General features: G+C 47.9%; 2 protein-coding genes across 3 annotated transcripts in view; one reads left to right on the top strand and one right to left on the bottom strand.

Annotated features, from left to right (window-relative positions):
* Positions 1-8,692, top strand: part of LSP1 (lymphocyte specific protein 1) — a 50,896-nt gene extending 42,204 nt beyond the window's left edge. For both annotated transcript variants that reach the window (XM_026850594.1, XM_026850595.1), the window contains exon 11: positions 7,303-8,692. The gene's annotated coding sequence lies outside the window, so the exon portion shown is untranslated. The remainder of the gene's footprint in view (positions 1-7,302) is intronic.
* Positions 1,472-18,437, bottom strand: LOC113481171 (pollen-specific leucine-rich repeat extensin-like protein 2). The gene is made up of 3 exons (XM_026850593.1): positions 18,297-18,437; positions 12,554-12,689; positions 1,472-3,235 (listed from the first exon to the last, which is right to left on the bottom strand). The coding sequence occupies exons 2-3, from the start codon at positions 12,572-12,574 to the stop codon at positions 1,592-1,594; spliced, it is 1,665 nt and encodes a 554-aa protein (XP_026706394.1). The 5' UTR covers positions 12,575-12,689; positions 18,297-18,437; the 3' UTR covers positions 1,472-1,591.
* Between the last annotated feature and the right edge of the window lie 1,018 nt (positions 18,438-19,455).

Genomic DNA, 19,455 nt, shown 5'->3' with positions numbered 1-19,455 from the left:
GAATTAGCCTGCAGAAGCTTACCTGGGATCCATTTGTGATTATTGGTGCATTTCCAACCTATCTCTTTTCAGTTTTTCTCGTGTAAAACTGGGGGGGGGCTGGAGAAACCCAAACTTTAGAATAATTGTGTTATTCTTCCTTCTCTCTTTTTCTTTTTTTTTTTTTCCTTAGAAAAGGGAAGGGGTTACAAAACAGAGAGGGTAGGACAAGCAAAGTGAAAACTGCAGTGAAGGTTTGATGATAACTGAGCTCTACTTATAGCATCATCACAAAATTGGAAGATTTCAAGAAAGCAGAAGGGGCTCTTGGTTTTGTTTCTAAGTCTGTTTGCAGTTTGGCTTGCGGAAATTTTGATCAGCTCCATATCCTCTGTACATGAAGAGAATGTAAAGAGCTGTGTATCAAGTTTCCTATTTGGACTAAACATAGCAATCCTATATTAACTGTGTAGGAACATCCCAGCATATGACAAAGTCCCTTCTGAAACAGAAATAGCTGATCTCCAGCTTTTATGCTCATAAGCCTGGTGTCGATGGAGATGCAAAGGGTGACTGTAATGCTGAAAAGCACAGTTGTCTCTGGATGGACAGAGTTGGGGATTTTGTTTTGAATACCCTTTTTTTTTTTTTTTTCCAGGACATCAGGCATCAGTAGGTATGCATCTATCATGATGTTCACCCTGAAAATGACACTACTGCAGTTAGCAGAACACACACACACACACACACACACAAACACACACACACACACACCCCCCAGCACCCAATTAAATACACAGGATTGGATACCCACATGCTCTTGTTGATGATCATGAAAACACCAGTCCTCAGCTGTACTTAAGAAAGCCTGGTAAAATACATAACAGAACTTGATTACTGCAGCAGAGTTAGTCTTTTGTTAACTGTGATTTAGTGGACTGACCTAGGAGGACATCAAATGATGATACCCATTTTTCAGGCAGGGATCCACTATGTGAGAGCAGGATGGATATATTATGCTGTGTCTTGTCTGTGCCTTGGGTGAAAGGACCAGTTTCCACCTTGTTCCCATCAAACGGGTGTGGGATGCACTGTAGGTGCAGAAGCTAAAGAGATGATGTGTACTCTCTTCAGTTCAGTTTCTAAGACTCCCTAGAGGAGATGTGGAGCCACCCAAATTCTTTCATGTTGTCTCTTCTACAACTGTTTCTCTTTCTAGTATTTGTCTTTAATAAACACAACAAAATAAATTCAGATTCCATCACCTTCCTCTAAACCGGGCTTTTCTACAGGCAGTTTGTCCTCTTCCCTGTGTGCCTCCCCTCTCTTCCCCATGTCACTGCATACAGTGCTTGTTGGCTCTTTTAAAAACAAGTGTATGCTTGTTTTCCTGGCTGATGACCTGTGGATGTGGTATGTTTAAGCATATATATATATATGGAGAGTAACCCTTAAACCCACAGCATGAGGCTGCTGGCTTGCAGGGGTTTTATTTAATTTTATTTTTTCCTTACACTTGGCTCTGGGCAGTAAACCTAGTCATAGATGCTCTCTTGCTTGGTGCCCTGTAGGAACCTCCGGAGATGTGAGCCTGGTGGTGCAGCCTGTGGCTTCAGTTGACTGACCATCCTGATGCCATTCTGTTAAAGCTCTTGGTGTGCTCCTCAGCCGCTTTGGGTCTAAACCGGCTCACCTCGAACACAGTGGTGATCTTTGTCATGGGTTTGGCAGCCAGTTCCTTCAGTTTCCGTGCGTCGAAGCGCGGCTTACATAGAAAGATGGGTAAGCGGCGGGGAAGAGAGGCGCTTTCTTCCTTCTGCAGCTTCTTCTCTTCTGCTTGCTGCTTCCTCTCCTTGGTGACTGTCATCTGGTATAAAATAGCATCCCACAACCTTGTGGCCCTTGATTTAAACAGCCTGTGGTCATGACTGACGATTGCTTGAGAGCTGTCCTTCTCCTTGCTCCCTTCCTCCTGTACCAACTTTTCTGGCTCGGGCTCTGGAAAGTTGGGTGCTTCTGGTTGTACCATCAAGTGCTTCTTGAGGCGATGCCAGCCACTGGCACTGGCTCCAGGAGGTCTTTCTTCTTCTCCTGATGATAGCACTGGCTCAGCTTTGAGGGGAGGGCTGGTGTTTGGTAAACTGGGGCTCAGCTGAGGTTGAATGACATGCTCTGCCTTGGTGTCTGTGGAGGTGGCGCCAGTACTGTTAGCTTGTGTGAGGGTTGCTGTCACTGGGTATGCTTGCCTTGAGGTAGTGCTGGGTGTTGATGGTTTTAGGATATCACCATCTTGCTTGGGTAATTCAGGAGCACTCTCTAATCCAGATATTTCAGTGTCACTTCCATGTGTCATAGGCTTATCATTGTGGGCACTGGGGGTGCTGGGTTTGGGCGAAGGGGCCTTGATGGACTCTTCGGTAGGAGAAGACCTGGGACCTTCATTAGGAGGCTCTGCCTCTGCAACAGAAAGGACAGTAGGCTCTAGTGCAGGACCTGTGGCCTTGCTGTCATTGAGCAGGGTGGGTATCTGCCCTGGAGATGGTTTGGAGTGGCTTGATTCAGGTGCTGGTGATGAAGGCCTCTTTTCTTCATCGCTGACAGTTCCTTGGGTCTGATTTGATGTGGATGTCTTAGCCCTGGGTGGCTTGACACTGTGGAAATAAGTATGTACCTTGGTGACAAAGGAAACCTCTGGTGCCCTTTCTTTACTGGGTGCACTGGAAGGAGGAGGCTGTGGGAAAACAGATATTGAAGGGTTGTGTGGAGAGGGAAGGTTGGTGTCTGTGCCTTCAGGCTGCTGTGGAGTCTCAGGAGCTCCTGGCTTGTGTAGCAGGGGTGTGGCTGAGGAGGTCGTGAGCACAAGGTGTTCGGCAATGCGCCTCTGCTCCGTGACCTTCAGTGTGAAAGGCTTGCCCTTTCGGAAAGGGGAGGGGACGCGGTGGGTGACAGGCTTGATGGAGAGGCGGGTTGGGAGGCTGGCAGAGGGGGTTGCTGTGGTTTCGGGGGTCTCTGCTGGGGGAGCGCTCTCATTGTGCTCTAGGTCAGAGCTGGCCTCATTCACAGGTGAGAGGCTGGACCGAAAGGACTTGGCTTGCTCTGATGCTAGGATGGCGTTCTTCCTGGCTGCCTTCTTCAGCAGCCGCTGGAGCCTCAGGTTGTCCTTCCCAGGCTTTGGTAGGGTGGGAGGGGGAGAAAGGTGGTGTTGGATGGGAGCAGGCTGGATGGAGGATGATACCGTTATCAGCATTGTCATCTCCTGGAAGAAAACACAAAACTTAGAGTTGTTGTGGGTTTAGCCCTGGGTTAGACTCGGAAACATTCATACATAAGGCCTCCTCTTCCTCTATCCAAAAGCTAAGAGTGTGGAGGCAGTACTGTGGGAGAAGAGCATCAGTCTTGGTTTCCTTGGTCTCCCAAGGTAGCCTCAGCCAGTCTTGAAGGTGGCATGGCAAGGGCGAGAGATGTACGGGGGGAAGCTGTATTGCCAAACCTGTAGCCCTTCTGCTCCTGGCGTTAGTGCAAAATCCAGTGAGAGCTCCTTGGGACCCCAGACATTCGTGTCTTGGCAAGTCCTAACGAGATTTGGAAGAAAATGTCAAAAGAAACAGAGTGAGTCTGAAATTTCGAAGCTTTGAAACATTCTCCAGAGGCACAAATCAGGAGTGTTTCATGGCTTTCCAAATTCCAGCTATTAATACTCTGATACAATGTTATGTACAGCAGAACAGCCATAAATTACATGTGTCATTTGAGTCAAAGTCAACAGTGGCCTTGATTGATTTCAGCTGGCAGAAAGACATCCCTGTGAAATGCAGGACTTTAAAAAAGCTGTGTTTATGTGGTGAGAAAGTGCTTTGTCACAGCACTAACTTTGTCTGGTCTTTCCTTGCTGTGTCAAGCACAGTGGCAACCTTCTCCTCCTGCACTCAATTTAAGAGAAAACCTTGTTTTCTCTTTCCCTTGGGGAGCATTGCCCCTGCCCTGCCTGTATCACTCATTCTTCAGTAAAACAGAAATGGGCTGTGGTCTGGGTCAGGTCTTATCCCCATTAGCAATTGCAGCTGGACCGCCTTTAGCCAACCCTGTGCTACTCCTTACGGGGGATGCATATCTGCTTTTCTGGCTCTCTGCTGCTAACTCATCACCATCTCCTTTTCTTTCTGGTGAGCACTTCTTGGATTTCCTGAGCAGTGGAGCTAAGGATCCGTGTTGGGGATAGAAAGATAAAACTAGTCTCAGTTCTCTTCTTTCTCTTCCTGAGTGAGGCTGGCGAACAACAAACACTCAGCTTCTGACCTGCAATGACTCTTCGGCAGCTCCCAGAAAGAAATCTGACTCTACCCTGGCTCTCACTCAGCACAGAGTTGCTGAGTTTTGCTATGAAATGAGGCATAAATCATTGAGCCCCTTAATCCTCAATGCTGGACGCAACTGAGCATCCTGAATCAAGGAAGAGCAGGTGGGTGTTGTCAGGGTTGCCCAGAGGGGCTATTGCATGTGCTCTGCTCAGTTCCTGGTGGCTCCCAACCTGCACTGGTTAGTGTAGGTGTGTAGTGTGATATCTACTGTGCAGGAAAACTATCCCAGATAAAACTCCCAAAACAGCTATTTGTGTTTGAGTGCCCAGTGTTGCCTTTGGGCTTGCGGTGCTGCTGTCAGCACTGGGTTGGGAAGCTGATCTGTACTGAGTGAGCAGGCGGTGTGTCTGCCAAAACTGGTTGTGGGTGGGGGGAAGAAGGATGACTCTCTTTTTTTTTTTTTTTAAAAAAAAGTGCAACGGCAAATCAAAGCACAGAAGAGGTGGCATGTGGGGTACAAAGCCTTCAAGGTGGGCAAGTTGTCTTCCAGAGCAGAGGCTGTGGCGGGCAGAGTCTGGGCAGTGTCTAGGAAGTGGTGCACTGCTACCAGCTGATTTCCTCAGTGCAGGAAAGACATGGACCTGTTGGTGCAAGTCCAGAGGAAGCCACAAAAATGAGAGGGATGGAACCCCCTCTCCTGTGAGGAAAGGCTGAGAGAGTTGGGCTTGTTCAGCCTGGAGAGAAGAAGTCTCCAGGGAGACCTTACTGTGGCCTTTCAATATATAAGGGGGGGCTTATAAGAAAGGTGGGCAGACATTTTAGTAGGTCTTGTGATAGGATGACAAGGGGTAATGGTTTTAAACTAAGAGAGGGTAGATTGAGAGGAAGGAATTTTTTTATGGTAAGGGTGGCAAGACACAGGTTGCCCAGAGAGGTGGTAGATGCCCCATCCCTGGAAACATTCGAGGTTAGGCTGGACAGGGCTCTGAGTGACCTGATGTAGTTGAAGATGTCCCTGCTTTTTTGCAGGGCAGGTTGGACTAGATGACCTTTAAAGGTCCCTTCCAACCCAAACTATTCTATGATTCTATTATTTCGGCTGCAGGCATGAGAAACCTCCCGCTGTTTCAGCGAGGGGGCTTGGAGGGGATTTGTGCCAGCTGGGGGTGACAACTGTTGGGCATTCCCAGTGGATTATCGGCTTCATGCCTTAAACTCAAGGTTGGGATTAGGTCTTGCTCTGTTCTAAGGGCAACTCTTAAAAATAAGTCTGTGCTGGCCTGAAAAAAGGCTGATAGCCCATTCCTTCATCATATACCTTCTCTCCTCCCCAGCCTCATGGACATTCTAGATTCTTCTGGGTCAGAAAGCCAAAATACCTCTGTTGGAGAAGTGCGTACTTGCTTTTGTGCAACACTACTCTGGTTCTGTTTGCATAGGGATTGGTAACTGCTTGTGTGATTATCTGCTGCAAGGTGAGCTACTATGTGCATCTGATGTTAGGATTGATTGTGGAATGATTTAATCTGCTCCTGTTTAATGTGGTCACATGGGCAGTCTTTATTACAAGATGAGCTATGGTCTAGCAGCTCTGGTAAACCATAATTATAAGGTTGACCTGCTTCAGCCATGTGTTGGGAATACTAAAGAGGTAGGACAGTGACTTTCCCAACTACTGATCGGCTCTTCAAGTGTTTTCCTTGTACTACAGACTGCTGCACCCCAGAAAAATGCAGTTTCCTGCATGGGTCAGAGCAGAATCTTGCCTGGGATTTGCTGCAAAGTGCTATTTAGGAGGGCATGGGGGTTCTTGGAGTGGGACATTTAGATACAGTCTGCATGCACTGGGAAAACCTTCCCTCTGTTCCCAAAGTTAGAGGCTGATTTGTGCCCTAGAACATCAAGATTTGTGGTCTTACACAAAAGTCTATGCTCTTAAAATCACTCTTCCTACTATCTCAGCATCCCATGGGACTTGAAACCTGCTGTGCTGTGGGTCTTGGAGACCTGGTGGGTGGTAACTTCCATGGCATGTGACTGTGCTGGAGTCTGTGTGTTTGACTAGTGAGGCAGATAGATGCTAAGAGGCAGCAAAGGGAAATTAGCTCTTGATTTATTTGCCTTCCCTGTCATGCTTGGCTTTGTTTGATGAGTCTGCTTCAGAGCTTTGTGTGCTCAGGAGAAATTCTGCAACAAGCAAGATTTGTGAGTGTCTTCCCTCTTCCTGTGTAATGAAGTGAAAGGAAAGACGGACTTGCTTTATTGCTGACGGAAAGGCCAGAGCTGAAAACCCAGGGACGACGGGGAAAATACTGCCTGAGAAACTTCTGTGGGTTTGTGATAAGATGGAAGGAAAATGAGCTAGAAGCTGAGCCAAGAGGCTTTCAAAGGGTTAAGTTTCCTTGCTGCTGATTGAGTGCCCATGGGTGGAGGAGAGGTCACCCCACTCTTGGACCCCAACTGTTCTGAACTCTGCTCCATCTGCAATCAACTCCAAACTGGGAATGGTGGGGCCAGTGTCAGTGTGGAGGAGTCATTTGTCATGCGATGGAAAAGTCATTTGTGTGCTGGAGTCCCCCGGCTGCACCAGCTGTCGTGCGTGGAGCGGATCGAGAATTGCAGGAACCCGATACTGCCGCAGATGGTCCCAAGCGGAGAGCTGTGGCTGCCGGGGGTGTAGGAACACGCTCTCCCCTTTAGTGGCTTTCTCGGGCTTGGAAGGAAACCTGCTAATCTCCTTCTCGGGAGGAGAGGGCTGGGCAGGGGCACATCCTTGGCTCTGCCTGGGCAGCCGTGACCTCTGCCGGGTGTGCAGCCCTCGGCAGCTCCTCCGCCACGGGCGTGCAGCGTGGTTGAACGTCCTGCAGTGCTGAAGCTTTGTGGGCTGATTCACAGGGCTTTGTGAAACTGGAGCGGGGGGGAACCACCTGTAGCTGCTAGATGAGATGCAGCCTCTGTACAGCCCAGGGTATTGCTCGTGGCGGGTCAAACGGTGCGTATAAACTTTTTTTTTCTTGTCTTGCAGCTGAGCTTGGTCCTGGCTTGATGCAACCCTCAATGCCACTATTTCCTCTGCCGCACAGAAGATAACTGAAGGATGTTTCTCTTCTCCTGCCCGATGTCAGTCTGCTTTGGTACAGCCTGACTCCTCTCGGGGTGTGAGCATTACCCCACGCTGCCTCCGGTTGGATGACAGGAACTAGATCAGCTGGCAAAACCCATCCCTGTTATAACCTTCTATGTGACTCTTTGGCTTTTTTTTTTTTTTTTTTTTAATCTGGCTCTGCTATGGAGATGGGAGGCTGTGGCTCTGCTCCCTCTCTCCCTTATTTTTATTTTTTTTTTTTCTTCTCAAGTATTGGAAGAGAGGGATCTTCTGCCCTGCTGAGCTGGCAGGGCTTTTGCTACATGATGAAGAATTTCTACTTTTGTGCTCTGGGTGGTGGGAGAGAGGGAGCTCAACAGAAACCAGGTAAAAGTGTTTGAAAGGAGAGCAATGGGCAGATCCTGAGTGTGAAGAGACTACGAGAACCACTTGTCACCCTGTTGGTGCCAGCTGTGGGTAATGTCTTCCCCTGTTTACAATGCAGCCTCTGTCCCTCTACAACATCTGTTTTGAGGGACTTCCATCTACTGATCTCTCTGTGTACATCAAACCACATTCAGCTTAGTCCTGTTTTTTTCTTTAGTTCCCAGATCATCCTTTAATCACAGTTACATACCCATGCCAAAATGTTTCTGCCACTTTTCTGTCTCGACAGTGGCAATAGCAGCTTTGTTTCAAATATCTGCTGCCTTCCTCTCCCTGTCTAACATGGATTGGAGGTTTTGTTTCCCAGGTGAGGAGTGCTGACCACTGGTGGTATCTCCCTTCTCTGGGAGAGGGATTTGCTTGTTCTCTAACCTGTGGGCTCCAGTGCCAATGGTTGAAACGCTGCTTCTGAATGTCAGAGGTAGTGGGCACATGGATAACTTGCCTGCTACGCTCCTGGAGGTGGACAGGATATCTGGGAAATGGCTGCTGCTCTTATGCTGGAAGCTGCCTTGGTGAAAGGGCATCCTAGTGAATTGTTCGGGGAGGTCAGGGCTTGCTGTGAACATGGGCAAACCAAGCACCTAAAGAGTGGCACTCTGGTCTTGGGCTTGAGGTCAGTTAATCACCTCCCAGGGTTGTTTCTGAACTCTCCCATGTCTTCATACTTCATGGTGTTAGCATGTCTCCTATCCCCTCTTTAAGGTCTTATTCCTACCCTCTTCCCATGTCAACATAATTTTGCAATTTGTTTCTGCTCTTCTGCAGGGGAGAGGGCAGTTTCTTTCTCCTCCTGCATCAGTGTGCTTTCTGCTTAAATTTACTGCGTCCTGGATATTTTTTTTTTGTAAGCATTTAATAAAATTTGAGGAAGATGTTGTAACAATGGCAACTCTGAGAATTTTGTTGATATAGGAGTTCCTGCAGCAAAGCTGTTTCTAAGACCTTACAACTCTCTGCTTGAACAAAAAGCAGAGGAGAGTAAACATCAGACTGAGTGACAAGAAGAAAAGGAGCTTGATGTACAGAGGAAAAGAGCTTTTTGGGCGCCTGCCCTATTTAGGAGATCAGTGTCATCCTGCTGCATTCTTCACTGTTATTGGGGGTAATTGACTGTAAAATGGAAATGAGTGGTATTTGGGTGAGATGGAGCAGCATGCAGAAGACTTCCCATGGAGTGACCAGCTAGGAGAAGCACAGAGCTTAGCTCCCCAACTAAGACACCTGAGCAATGTCACAGGCTTCAACCAAAATCACTGGTGATGTCGGCTACAAAAAAAAAAAAAATCCTCTATAGCCTGCTTATACAGTTTAGATAAGGTCAATATAGCTGTCTGTACAGGAACCCAGCACTTTAATGAGCTGACTACCCTATCTGGAGCCATCTAATGAGAAATCTTTTTATGGAGGTGACCTTCCAAGTAATAACATTTCTATGGTGTAGAGACAGCAAGTAGTTTGTGCTGTGCTTATGTATGCTTTCCTAAAGTTTTAGGAAGAGGAAGGTTCTCAGATATTACTGTTTGCTGTCATCTTTCTGCTTCTTGGTACCCTTACTTCAGCTCCTCCTGCAGGTAGGAATTCAAGGAGTCTGTGTTCCTCAGCCCTGGGGAGCATGGGTGCCATCTGCCCACATCTTCCTCCCTTCAGTCCTTCCTCTGCTACGCTGGGATTTTCAAGTGAGGCCAGAGCAGTAGCAATGGGCTGTATAGGGGTGTCCTGCCTTGAGGTGAAAGCAGCACTACTGTGTCCTTGCCTGCGTGCAAACTGGTTGCACCAATTTGTTTCAAGTCTCTTCTGGAGCTGGCTGGTGGAAAGGATGGCCAGAAACAACTTCTGTTGCTATTCCTGTGTCCTGCCAGCTCGGAGAGTGCAGAAAAGGCCCTAAAGGCTGTTTGTGTGTAATTCCTTCTCTGAGAAGGGTTAATTTGCAGGGCATATTTTCTCCACTTAAAGCCCATGTGGGCCTTGATGTGGTTTCAACAGAAACAACTGCAGTAATTCAGGTTCTGGTCACAGCACAGAAGTGACCAGGTTATGTGGAAACTTTCTGGTGAGACAAGGGAGCTGTAGTGGTGGTGAGGAACCAGGGAAAGACCTGGCTTGGAGCAGATGTGTGTAGCTCTTTATGAGGTACTTGCCAGGGGAAATTTTTCCACAATTAAATTAACTTTATGATGTGCTGTTTCTCCTCCCAAAGTAACATGGTGTGCACATGGTGGTGGGAGTGGCAGTGGGGTTGCCAGAATGGTGAAAGAGCCCCCCAAAAAGGGGCTGCTGCAGCCCAGGTGCTCTGGATGTGCTTCTTGGGCAATGCTAAGAGGGGATGAAGGCTCACTTCTCCCCTCAGCAGCAAGCACAGGGCATTGTGGCTGATTTTATTTCTCACCAGAAGAAAATGTGGCATCTGTGAAGTGCTTCTGCTCATCTCTCACTAAAATGAAAAGCTCCTGCAGGTGAATTTGCTGCGGAGAAACCACTGTGTGGTGGCGAAGTTATGCTGCAACTTTTGCAAAGCCAGCCTGTTACCAGCTCTCCTGCACGTGTCTGCATGTCACTGGGACCTCTGCTCTCCTGGGGATGTGACCAGCGCTCCTGGGGATTCATCCTGCTCATGTGAGTAAAGGAGAGCAGGCTGTGCCTCTCTATAGCAGTTACTGCTTTGGTCTTATTCAGTAGCTGACTGCTCCATACCTTTCCCACATTCATTTTTCACAATATTGTCTTTTTTTTTTTTTTCAGCATTAGCATCTCAGGTTTTTGTTATAAGACCTTAGCTTTGTATTTTCCTGGGACTATTGCATTTTGAGTGTTACAAAGACAAACTGAGGCATTGAACAGGTCTTTCTTGCAGGATTAAGCTTACCCTCAAAGAGAAGAGTGATGCTTTCCTAGTCCCTGTATCTGTTTGGCTGCCTGTGTTCCCCATGCTGCCATGCTATCCCAAATTACCATCCCCTTGGCAGGTCAGTGGTGCCCAAAGAGAGGGGCTGGAGCCCCTATGTGGGTGCTTGGTGCTCTGACCTTGAGGCACACCTCAAGGTGTTGCTTCTTTCCAATTTTTCTTTCCCCATCCTGTCTGTTTAGATTATGCAGAAGGGGAATATCCTTTTATACAGCATCTACTATTAAATAAATCTGTGGCAGCTACAGTAATACTAAAGCATGCTGCTTGTCTTTCTGTAGCAGGCTTCAGGGCTGCTTTTTTTTCCATCAAGGTTTAACAGATGATTCTACACAAGCATATGTGAGATGGGATTGAAAAACCTGGTGCGGGACCGTTGCAATGCCTGTTTCCTGCAGGCCATAAACCAGCGTTATTTAAACCTGGGGAAAACTTAGCTGATGGAAAACTCAAGTCTGTTTTGAATGTTACATCTTTATATAGCACCCCTCAAGACTGGGGGCTAGACTTCATCTGGGTCTCTTTCCAGGTATAAAATAATTATAGGTTCATTTTTATGACCATCCTTATGTATATGTGCTGGCTAATTAACAGATCTCTGCTCAACCCTTGCTTGTGGCTCTGCACTGGGCCTCCAGCAAGGTGGTGGACACAAGAGTCCAGATTTTCCAAATGACTTTGTTCCTTGAAATGTGTCTGCAGTTTCTGCTCTTTGAAGGAAAGGTCAGATGCAGAGACATCTGGGCCTGAATGTCAGAGCTTCCCCTTCTGCCACCACCACCTTAGGGAAGGAAAATAAACAAGCTCAAAGAGCAAGGTGGCTATAAATAAGGAGGTGATAGCTGATACGCTGCTGAACAAGGCTCTGAGGTTGGTGTATTGGTAACTCTTGCCAGCTCAACACACTTTCCCTAATGAACACACTTTCCCTAGTGCTGCATGATGTGTATATCTATTATAAAGCAGGTAAAGACTGCATCCAACAGTGACAAGAAGTGCAATTGGAGCTTGCATTTGCTTCCAAAACGATGGACCTGTTACAAGGATCCTGATAACGATAATGAGAGAAACCACAGACAATTTCTCTGTGATTTTTGCATTGGGTCCCCTGAGGGTTTTGGCTGCAGTGGAACAATTGGATTTAGATCAACAAATTTCAGAAAGGTGCTTGATCTTTTCATGATAACTCTAAGTAATAGTGGTTGAGCAATGCTATAGACACACACTCTTCATCCTTTAAATAACTAGAAAAAAAATGTCATGCGCTTGGGGCTTTTGAGGGTGATGGGAAGAACAGAGGGAGAGGCTGAAGTAAGGGGAAAATATCATAGGGTTTTATATGAGCAAGCACTTTAAAGCACAAAAGCAGCAAATTGCAAGTGTAATTACTGAATCAGAGGTGCTTGGTTGGGTTGGTAGTCCTTCCCCAAGGTTGTGGAGAGCCTGTTGGTTGCTGATGTGAGCACCTTGGCTCATCTCCTGCCTTGCTTATCTCTGCTGGGGACAGCCCAAAACAGCAGCTCCCAGGCATTGGTCCTGGCTCCCATCCTGCTGCTCAGCCTTCAACCTCACTGCCTGACTGTCTCGTCCTTCTAGGTGTAAATAACCTGAGGATGAAACCCTGGAATGGTCCAGCCTGATCCCTTATCTTCAGAGACACATCTAGCCTAGATCTAGGATGTCCAAGGAGAAGATCTCCTGAATTCCCCAGGGATTGCACCTTAAATGTCTAAAGCAGCTGGAGCAAGCACATCTCCCAAAGCAAACAGCTGAGTGATGGAGCAACCACAGAAATCAGGAATCAATATGAACTGAAGAAAGATGAAATTCAGTACTTACTGATGTGTAATTTGTTTCCATCTGCAATCACTCACGTGTTGGGTGCATTGTGTTACTTCGTTCAGTTTACGAGATTAACAGGTCATTGTTCCTTTGAGATCATTTCAGGTGCTGTTTTCTTAGGATTTTTAGAGCCCTGTTGGTAAGATCAAAACATCAGATGGAAAAGAGTATTTATAGTAGTCACTAAGTACAAGAGGCTTCTCAAAAATAAATAAAGTAACTTCTTTTTGAAAGCATAAAAGGTTCCAATCACCTAAAATTAGCATGAGTAAGGGTTATCAAGTAACACCATTGCATGCTCTCAACGTTGCCCCTGCACAGTTCAGCATCTAAAGTACCAGAGAGCTGAAGGGCAGATGATGGTGATCTTGCCAGGACAGATATTCTAGCAGAGTAGCTTCAGGCAATGAAACCAGCTGGAGGCTTTTCAAGTTTGCTGGTCAGATTTACCATTTAGAAAAAGTCAGGATTGCAAAATGCAAATTCGGAGCTGTGCTTTGGTTGTTACTGTCCCTGGAGAGGAAGAGTGCAGATTCAGGCTCTGTCTCTGCTTGTTCCTGGCAAGGGATGTGATGTACGCAGAGGGTGCAAGCACAGAAAATGCTGCACTGGGAGCAGAGCGGGTTTGGAGTTGGTTAGTTTGGTGAATTTTGGTCTGTGTGCAGTTTGACTTGAAGATCAGGGCTGAGGGTGCTCAAGTGAGCCGGTAAGGATGGCACCAATATCTGCCTTTGCCCTGGCTGAAGGTGTGAGTGGCCCAAATGCCATGCAGTTATTTACTGCCTCTTGGCCCCGGGGCATTTCATCCCCCTTTCCAGCTGTCATCCCAGTTTGGGTTTTGCTTTTTCACAGCCTTTCAGGAGCCTTTTAGTGTGGGTGTCAAGGCAGCTGGTAGCTTAAACGTGCTCACAGGGAAATGGGGGCATGTGAGAGCAGTTTCTTTGGAGGTTTAAAAAGCAGCTTTACACCCGGGTTAAGCTTGGGCTGTTCCATCTGGCTTTTGAAATGCTGGTGAGCTATGCCAGAAAGTCAACTGTGAAGGCAAATTCTTGCTTCTCCAGTACCACCCTGCTAAGTCTTGTTGCTCACTGACCCTGTCTCTGATGTATCTCTAATCTGATTCTGAGTCACTCTGTCGTGGATCAAGGTAGCAAAGCATTCCCCGCATCCATCAGAGCTGTGGCCAGTTCTCATGGAGGGGATGCAGATAGTGGTATTTTTGGGTTGGTGTTAGAGGTGAGCTCTCTATTTGCTTTCTCCCTCTCTGCCTCCCTGATAACTGATGAGATCACGCCTAAACTCTGCAGGACATGCTGCTCCTTAAAGCAGGATTGAGGGGTAGGTGCTTAATCCTTCATGCAAATACGCTAATGCAGTTAATTCTGATGACTTCCAACGTCTCAAAACTGCTATTGTCATTTAGGAGTGCTAGTGACTTTGTGTGTCTCCAACACTAAAAATGTTGCTGGGAAAATACAGACAATAACAATCGGAGCCAACCCAACTGGAAATTTAGGAAAAAATCCATTATGAATAAGAAAATTTCAACAGAATTTAAAAACGCTCAAGGATGTGTTGTACCCTGCTCTGCCACTGTCACCACTGAAACCACACCAGCCTAATGAGTGTATTTGCAGCATGAACTGTATCAGTGACGCACAAGGCTGGCTTATGTCATGCTGGAGTAGGAGGTGTTCAGATCCCTTCCTATTTCTCATGCAAAGATGCAGAGTTTCTGCTCTTACAGGCTAAGAGGGGATAAGATGGGGGCAGATTTTCTTGCTGACTGAGTTTCACAGAAGGGATGACACACTACAGTCTCCACATGTGAGGAGATAATCAGGAAGGTGGATGGAGGCATACCTAGGTAATCTGGTCATTAATAAGAAAAAGCTTGTTGGTTACCCTTTACTCTCCTTTTTATGCCCCTGAACCTTTGAGATGTCATGAAACCACCATCAGGAGAAGGTGTTGGCACCCCGAAGTTCCCCAGCCACCCTCCAGGATTCAGGTAGGTGAAGACAGAACCTGGCAAATACTTATTCTCCCCTGTATCTGAGCGGCTGCTGCAAGAGGTGCATGGCAAGCACTGCACCAGGTCTCTTCTACCTGGAGGAGGCAGAGACAAACTGAGGACTGAGATCCCGAGCCTAAATGCCAAGTGGAGGTATTAGAGGAGCCAGGGAGGATGCATGGTCTTTGCTCGGCCTGTTTGAGTTGTGTTTCAGACTCCTCAGGTTCCCGTCATCGCCACTAAAACAGCAGTGGTCTGCTGATACTTAAATAGAGGAGCTGATTTTAAAGTTTAAGGCTATTCTGATCTCTGCTTGACAGGTTGCATAAAACAGGTCATTGGATTTTACCCAGGAACAGAAAATAATTAATTATATATATATAGTCTGTCCTTTCTCTGAGAGTACTTACTTAGTCATTATCTGATCTGCCTTTTATTGGCAGCTACTTCAATTAAGTTGGGAAGAGTGTTTCAGTGAACACAGGGCATCTACTCTAACCTTGAACTGCTGATTAAATACCGCTACACAGTCCCTTTCTCTGGGGTGGGATAAAGAGAAGAAAGGGGGGTGGTGGAACTGGATAAGAATTTACTTTCCCAAATAGCTTTTGCGATTCCCATTTCCCACCTGCTCTGAATCATGGTAAAAGGTTTGTAACTGAGTGTGACAAAACAGGAAAATACAGCCCCACCCTCCCCCAGTCAGCTTAATCAACACTTTCTCCTGGATAACTTCAAGTGTTTTAGTGCACATGTCTGTGTAAGTGGACAAACATGCCAAAACCAGAATAGCTGCATCATACAAAAAAAATCAAAAGATGTTGTTTTGAAAGCATTCAAATATGACTTTGGGGCAAAGGGGTGGGAGGGGGAGGGAATAAAAGAAACATTCAGGGCTGTCAATGATGGAACGACTCAAGTAACACGTATTTTCCTTGCAAATAAATTCATTTTGGATAACTTAACCATTTCTGGATGACAGAAGGTGTCAGTGAAAGTTCCTCTGTAGCTCTAGCATGGAAGTGTAAGTGCAGTCATTGCCAAATTTGGGTGAGGAAGGACCTCCGGTGGTTTTCTGGCCCAACTTGTGGGCCAAAGCAGAATCCACTTCAGCATTAGATCAATTTGCTCAGTGTTGGTCAGTAGGTGGTGAATAAGGAATAGGTACTGTTTCATTTCAGGATTTAGATCTCTCTTGGCTTGTGAAAGAGCACCTGTTTTATGGGAAGAGTGTAGCCAATTTTATTTACTAACTCTGTAGTCTTTAACCAACGTGAAGCTGCAGGTTCAGACTTCAAGGGCTGTAGAGGTTTTCAGATGCACTTTCCAGCACTTTTTCAGCCTGCTGGCTGAGCATCACCCAGCCGTAGGAGGCAGTGATCCGTGGAAATTCTGCCCACTGACTGGTGTGCAGTGAGCATGGGAGGTGAGGGTATAAAAAAAGACAAGGATTTGGCCAAAGTGCCCATCTTTATGCAATTTGTAAAATTATCGGGGCTAATGTGTGTGCACTCTGCTTCAAAGTATGTCTCCCCTGAGTGCACTGGCTGCTGCAATAGGTCAGCCAACAGCCAGAAAAGATGAGAAGGGCTGATTACAGCTCTGCTGCAAGTGGCCCTACTATGCTGTATATTCCTGTGGCCCATCTCAAATAACCAGTCTGGGTCCTCCTACCTACCCAAAAGAAATGCGATATTGGAGTAGGTTACCTAGTGGAAACTTCTCTAGATCTCTTCCCCAGCCTCTAGTTCCTATTCAGGGAGGAACACTGCTTTGCTGTATCCTCTCCCAGGTGGAGATGCTATCACGGTAAAAGCATGCCAGGCTCTGGCCTGAGGTCAGCCAGCAACTGGGCTTTATGCAGTTTGAGATCCCGGTTCACGTCTGTGACCTGTACGTGTGCTCTCTTCGGCCTTCGTGCTGTCTCCTAACCTGGCAGCTGCCGAGAGGGGGTTCTCCAGAGACAGCTGCTTGCGGCACCCTGCCTAACACCATCTGATAGTTTTTGCTGGAAATGTGGCTGCAGCCAGGATCATCGCTGACTCATCTGGTCCATGCGACCAGTAGGGAGCACAAGGTAGTTGGTGGTTTGCTCCATCTTTAGGCTGGCGTGGCTGTGCTGCAGCCACTCAAAGTCCAAGTACACCTTGCTGCTGTTGCAGGGAGAAGAGATGATGTCAAGACAGCACAAAACATATCCTAAAGCAGAACAATCTACAGTAAAGAGGCAAAGCTGATGATGAAAACATCACAGGCTGTGAATGAAACTGCTGTGCGATGGCATCAAGAGGTGAAATAAGGACTAGATGTAGGGTATGTGTGAAAATCTCAGGGTGTGCAGCTAAGGCATGAAACAAATATTGGAGAGGATTATAGTTTAAGTTCCAAAGCACTGCCAACAAAGAGAAAAAAGGGCAAACATAAAATGGGCTGTGGGGAATGAGCCTCAGTTGTGAACCAGATGACAGCGGAGTAAACAGGGTGTGCATCAGACAAGCCTTCCAGAGGGATGGAGCAGATCCCCTCCATCTGGGGGGAAGAGGGAACTGGATCATGCTGGGACTGGAAATGAGATGCATGGCATGGACATAAAAACAGACGCCCTTTGGGACAGTACTAAGCCAAGGGGCCATGCTCACAGGGGCTGGCAATGCGGAAAACAGAGCGTGTACATGATGCATAATGTGAAGATGGACGCTGTCTGCAGCTGTTGCCCAACATGTCCAGATCAGGAACTGAGTTGAGCGCAGGTGCCTGTGTACAGGAACACAGGGGATCATGGAGGCAGCTCATCTATTTGAAAATAGAGCTGCAGCAGGTAGAAACGTCTAGTCACCTGTCCCTCCTGTAGCCTGCATCAACGTCACATTTGTCAAGATGCTTAGAGGGAAATATGAGTGATGTGGAGTGCTTCCCTGCTGCTGGTGCACAAGCAGCACTGCTCTGGTAGAGGCTGCACAACCCTGCAAGATGCTCACATTGCTCCTGCCAACCGCCTGACAGCAAATGGGCCGGACGGGACCCTGGGAGCATTCAGCTTCACATCTGCTGAGAACGACCCTGGTGTAAGCCCAGGTTTTGCACGCGCTTGTACACATACACTTTCTTTCTGATTGATCCAATCCTTGGTGTGGGAGAACTGAGTTGCTGCAATGCCCCGCCAGCAGCAGGGGCAGTCTGTAAGTGGCAGGCAGGCAAAGGAGGCAGGTGAATACCATTGGCAAACTGGGTCCACTGCAAGCATAAAAGGAGAAACAGCTGGGGGAGTCCCCTCCCATACATCCCCACCCTGCTGCCAGTTTGGGCAGATACAGTATTACTTGGAGACGTGCCCGGCTGGTGGAGCGCCTGAGGAAAACGAGCCACTGGAAGATGGCAAAAATGCTCAATGGTGCCGAAAAGCAGTGTGAAAGCTGGTTTGCTGTGTTAGCGCTTTTGGTGGAGCTGCGGAGGGGAAGTGAAGGCCACGATACCAGGTCCAGCCATGTGTCCCCATGCAGGTGCCGCTCGCCTCGGCAGTGCGGGGTGCCGACCCCAGCTCCCCCCACTCCCCTGGCAAACTCCCAGCTGAAGCCAGGTGCTGAGGATGGATGCACTGCCCCTTCCCACCCGACAAGTAACAAAAACATTGGCTCAAGCTGGTTTGCAGGAGGGAGGCGAGGGGGTAAGCTGCCGGAGAGCTGCAGAATACAAGCTGGAGAGGGGATTTTTGCTCATGCATGTTACCTGGTGAATGGGAGGCTGCAGCACTGTGCTCCCACTCCACGGCTTTAAAAGGTTGTCTACATCCTCAGTTGGGGACCCTTTCCTGCAAGTGGCAGGGAAAGAGTGGGCAGGAATCAATCTGTGACCCAGGCCAAAAATATCGCCTGCCCTGCAGCTCCTAAAGTTTTTCTCTGCTCCTACAGGCTGGGCGAAAGGGGGTGCTGGAGCTGCCAGGCACAGTGGAGGATACACTCTGCATCACCAGGGAGCCCTGCCAAGGGGAGAGGGGTGAGAGGGAGGGCAGGGGGACCTGAAGCCTGTGAGATTTAGTGAAGTGGAAACCATGAGCCGGAGGGTTGTGCAATCCTCTGCCGGCACAGCCATGCAACTGGGGAGGGTGCTTGGGCAGCAGAACCCTTTGGGGTGGTTAGAGGATTCCAGGTGGGGTCCAGTCATCTGGGGTTTGTCCTTACTTAAATAATCATTTTGTAGCATGCTAAGAACATCTTTGAGTGTGGCTTGAGGTCAGACAAGCTCTCTTGCTGTGTTTCTGCTCCCTTGCATTTTGCCTCAGATCTCCTCAAGCCCTGACATGTGGCAGAGCCCTGGTAGTTTTAGCGAGAGGTGGGTGCATGCTGCACACCAGCCATGCACAAACACACACCTGACACATGTGCTATGTGCTTCTGACTTCTCACATGCCCTGGGACCGCTTGTTTCAAAGACCATGGGATGGTAGAGGGTCCCCAAGCCTTCCACAAGCTCCAACCCTGCAGCGCAACCAAAGCCATTTACACATAGAGGGGCAGCAGGGCAGAGCCCCTGCCCAGCCAGGAGAGCGGAGGCTGCTGCTAGGGTTGAGATTACACAAGCCAGGGTACTTCAACCAGGTTTTAAGCAGTGATCATGCACCACAGAGCTGCAGGGGCCCCACAGTCTTTTTCCGAGTTGCCTTTGCCTCAGTTACCCCTCTTTAAGCTTGCCTGCCTGGTGGGGCTGTAAATATAGAAACAAGCCCTGGAGGGTGGTGTGTTGTTTTTTTTTTTCAAACATGTCCCTCCCATCTTAGCATCATCTGTGCAATTCCTCCAGCTGCTCCTATACATGGTATGACCTTTTTTTCCCCTTCCCTTGCTTCCCCTTCCATCCCCCCACCCCGCCCCATCTCTGCTCCCTTCCC

Source organism: Athene cunicularia, assembly GCF_003259725.1.
Source record: "Athene cunicularia isolate RWA chromosome 5 unlocalized genomic scaffold, athCun1 chr5_part2, whole genome shotgun sequence".
Classification (NCBI taxonomy): domain Eukaryota; kingdom Metazoa; phylum Chordata; class Aves; order Strigiformes; family Strigidae; genus Athene; species Athene cunicularia.
The sequence above is the reverse complement of the archived record's forward strand: the minus strand, read 5'-3'. Positions and strand labels throughout refer to the sequence as shown.

Bases quoted from the DNA above. Each gene is read 5' to 3' on its own strand.
- LOC113481171 (XM_026850593.1), bottom strand. From the start codon at position 12,574: ATGGAAACAAATTACACATCA. The intron at 3,236-12,553 runs GTAAGTACTGAA...GTTTTCTTCCAG, and splicing joins TGGAAACAAATTACACATCA to GAGATGACAATGCTGATAAC.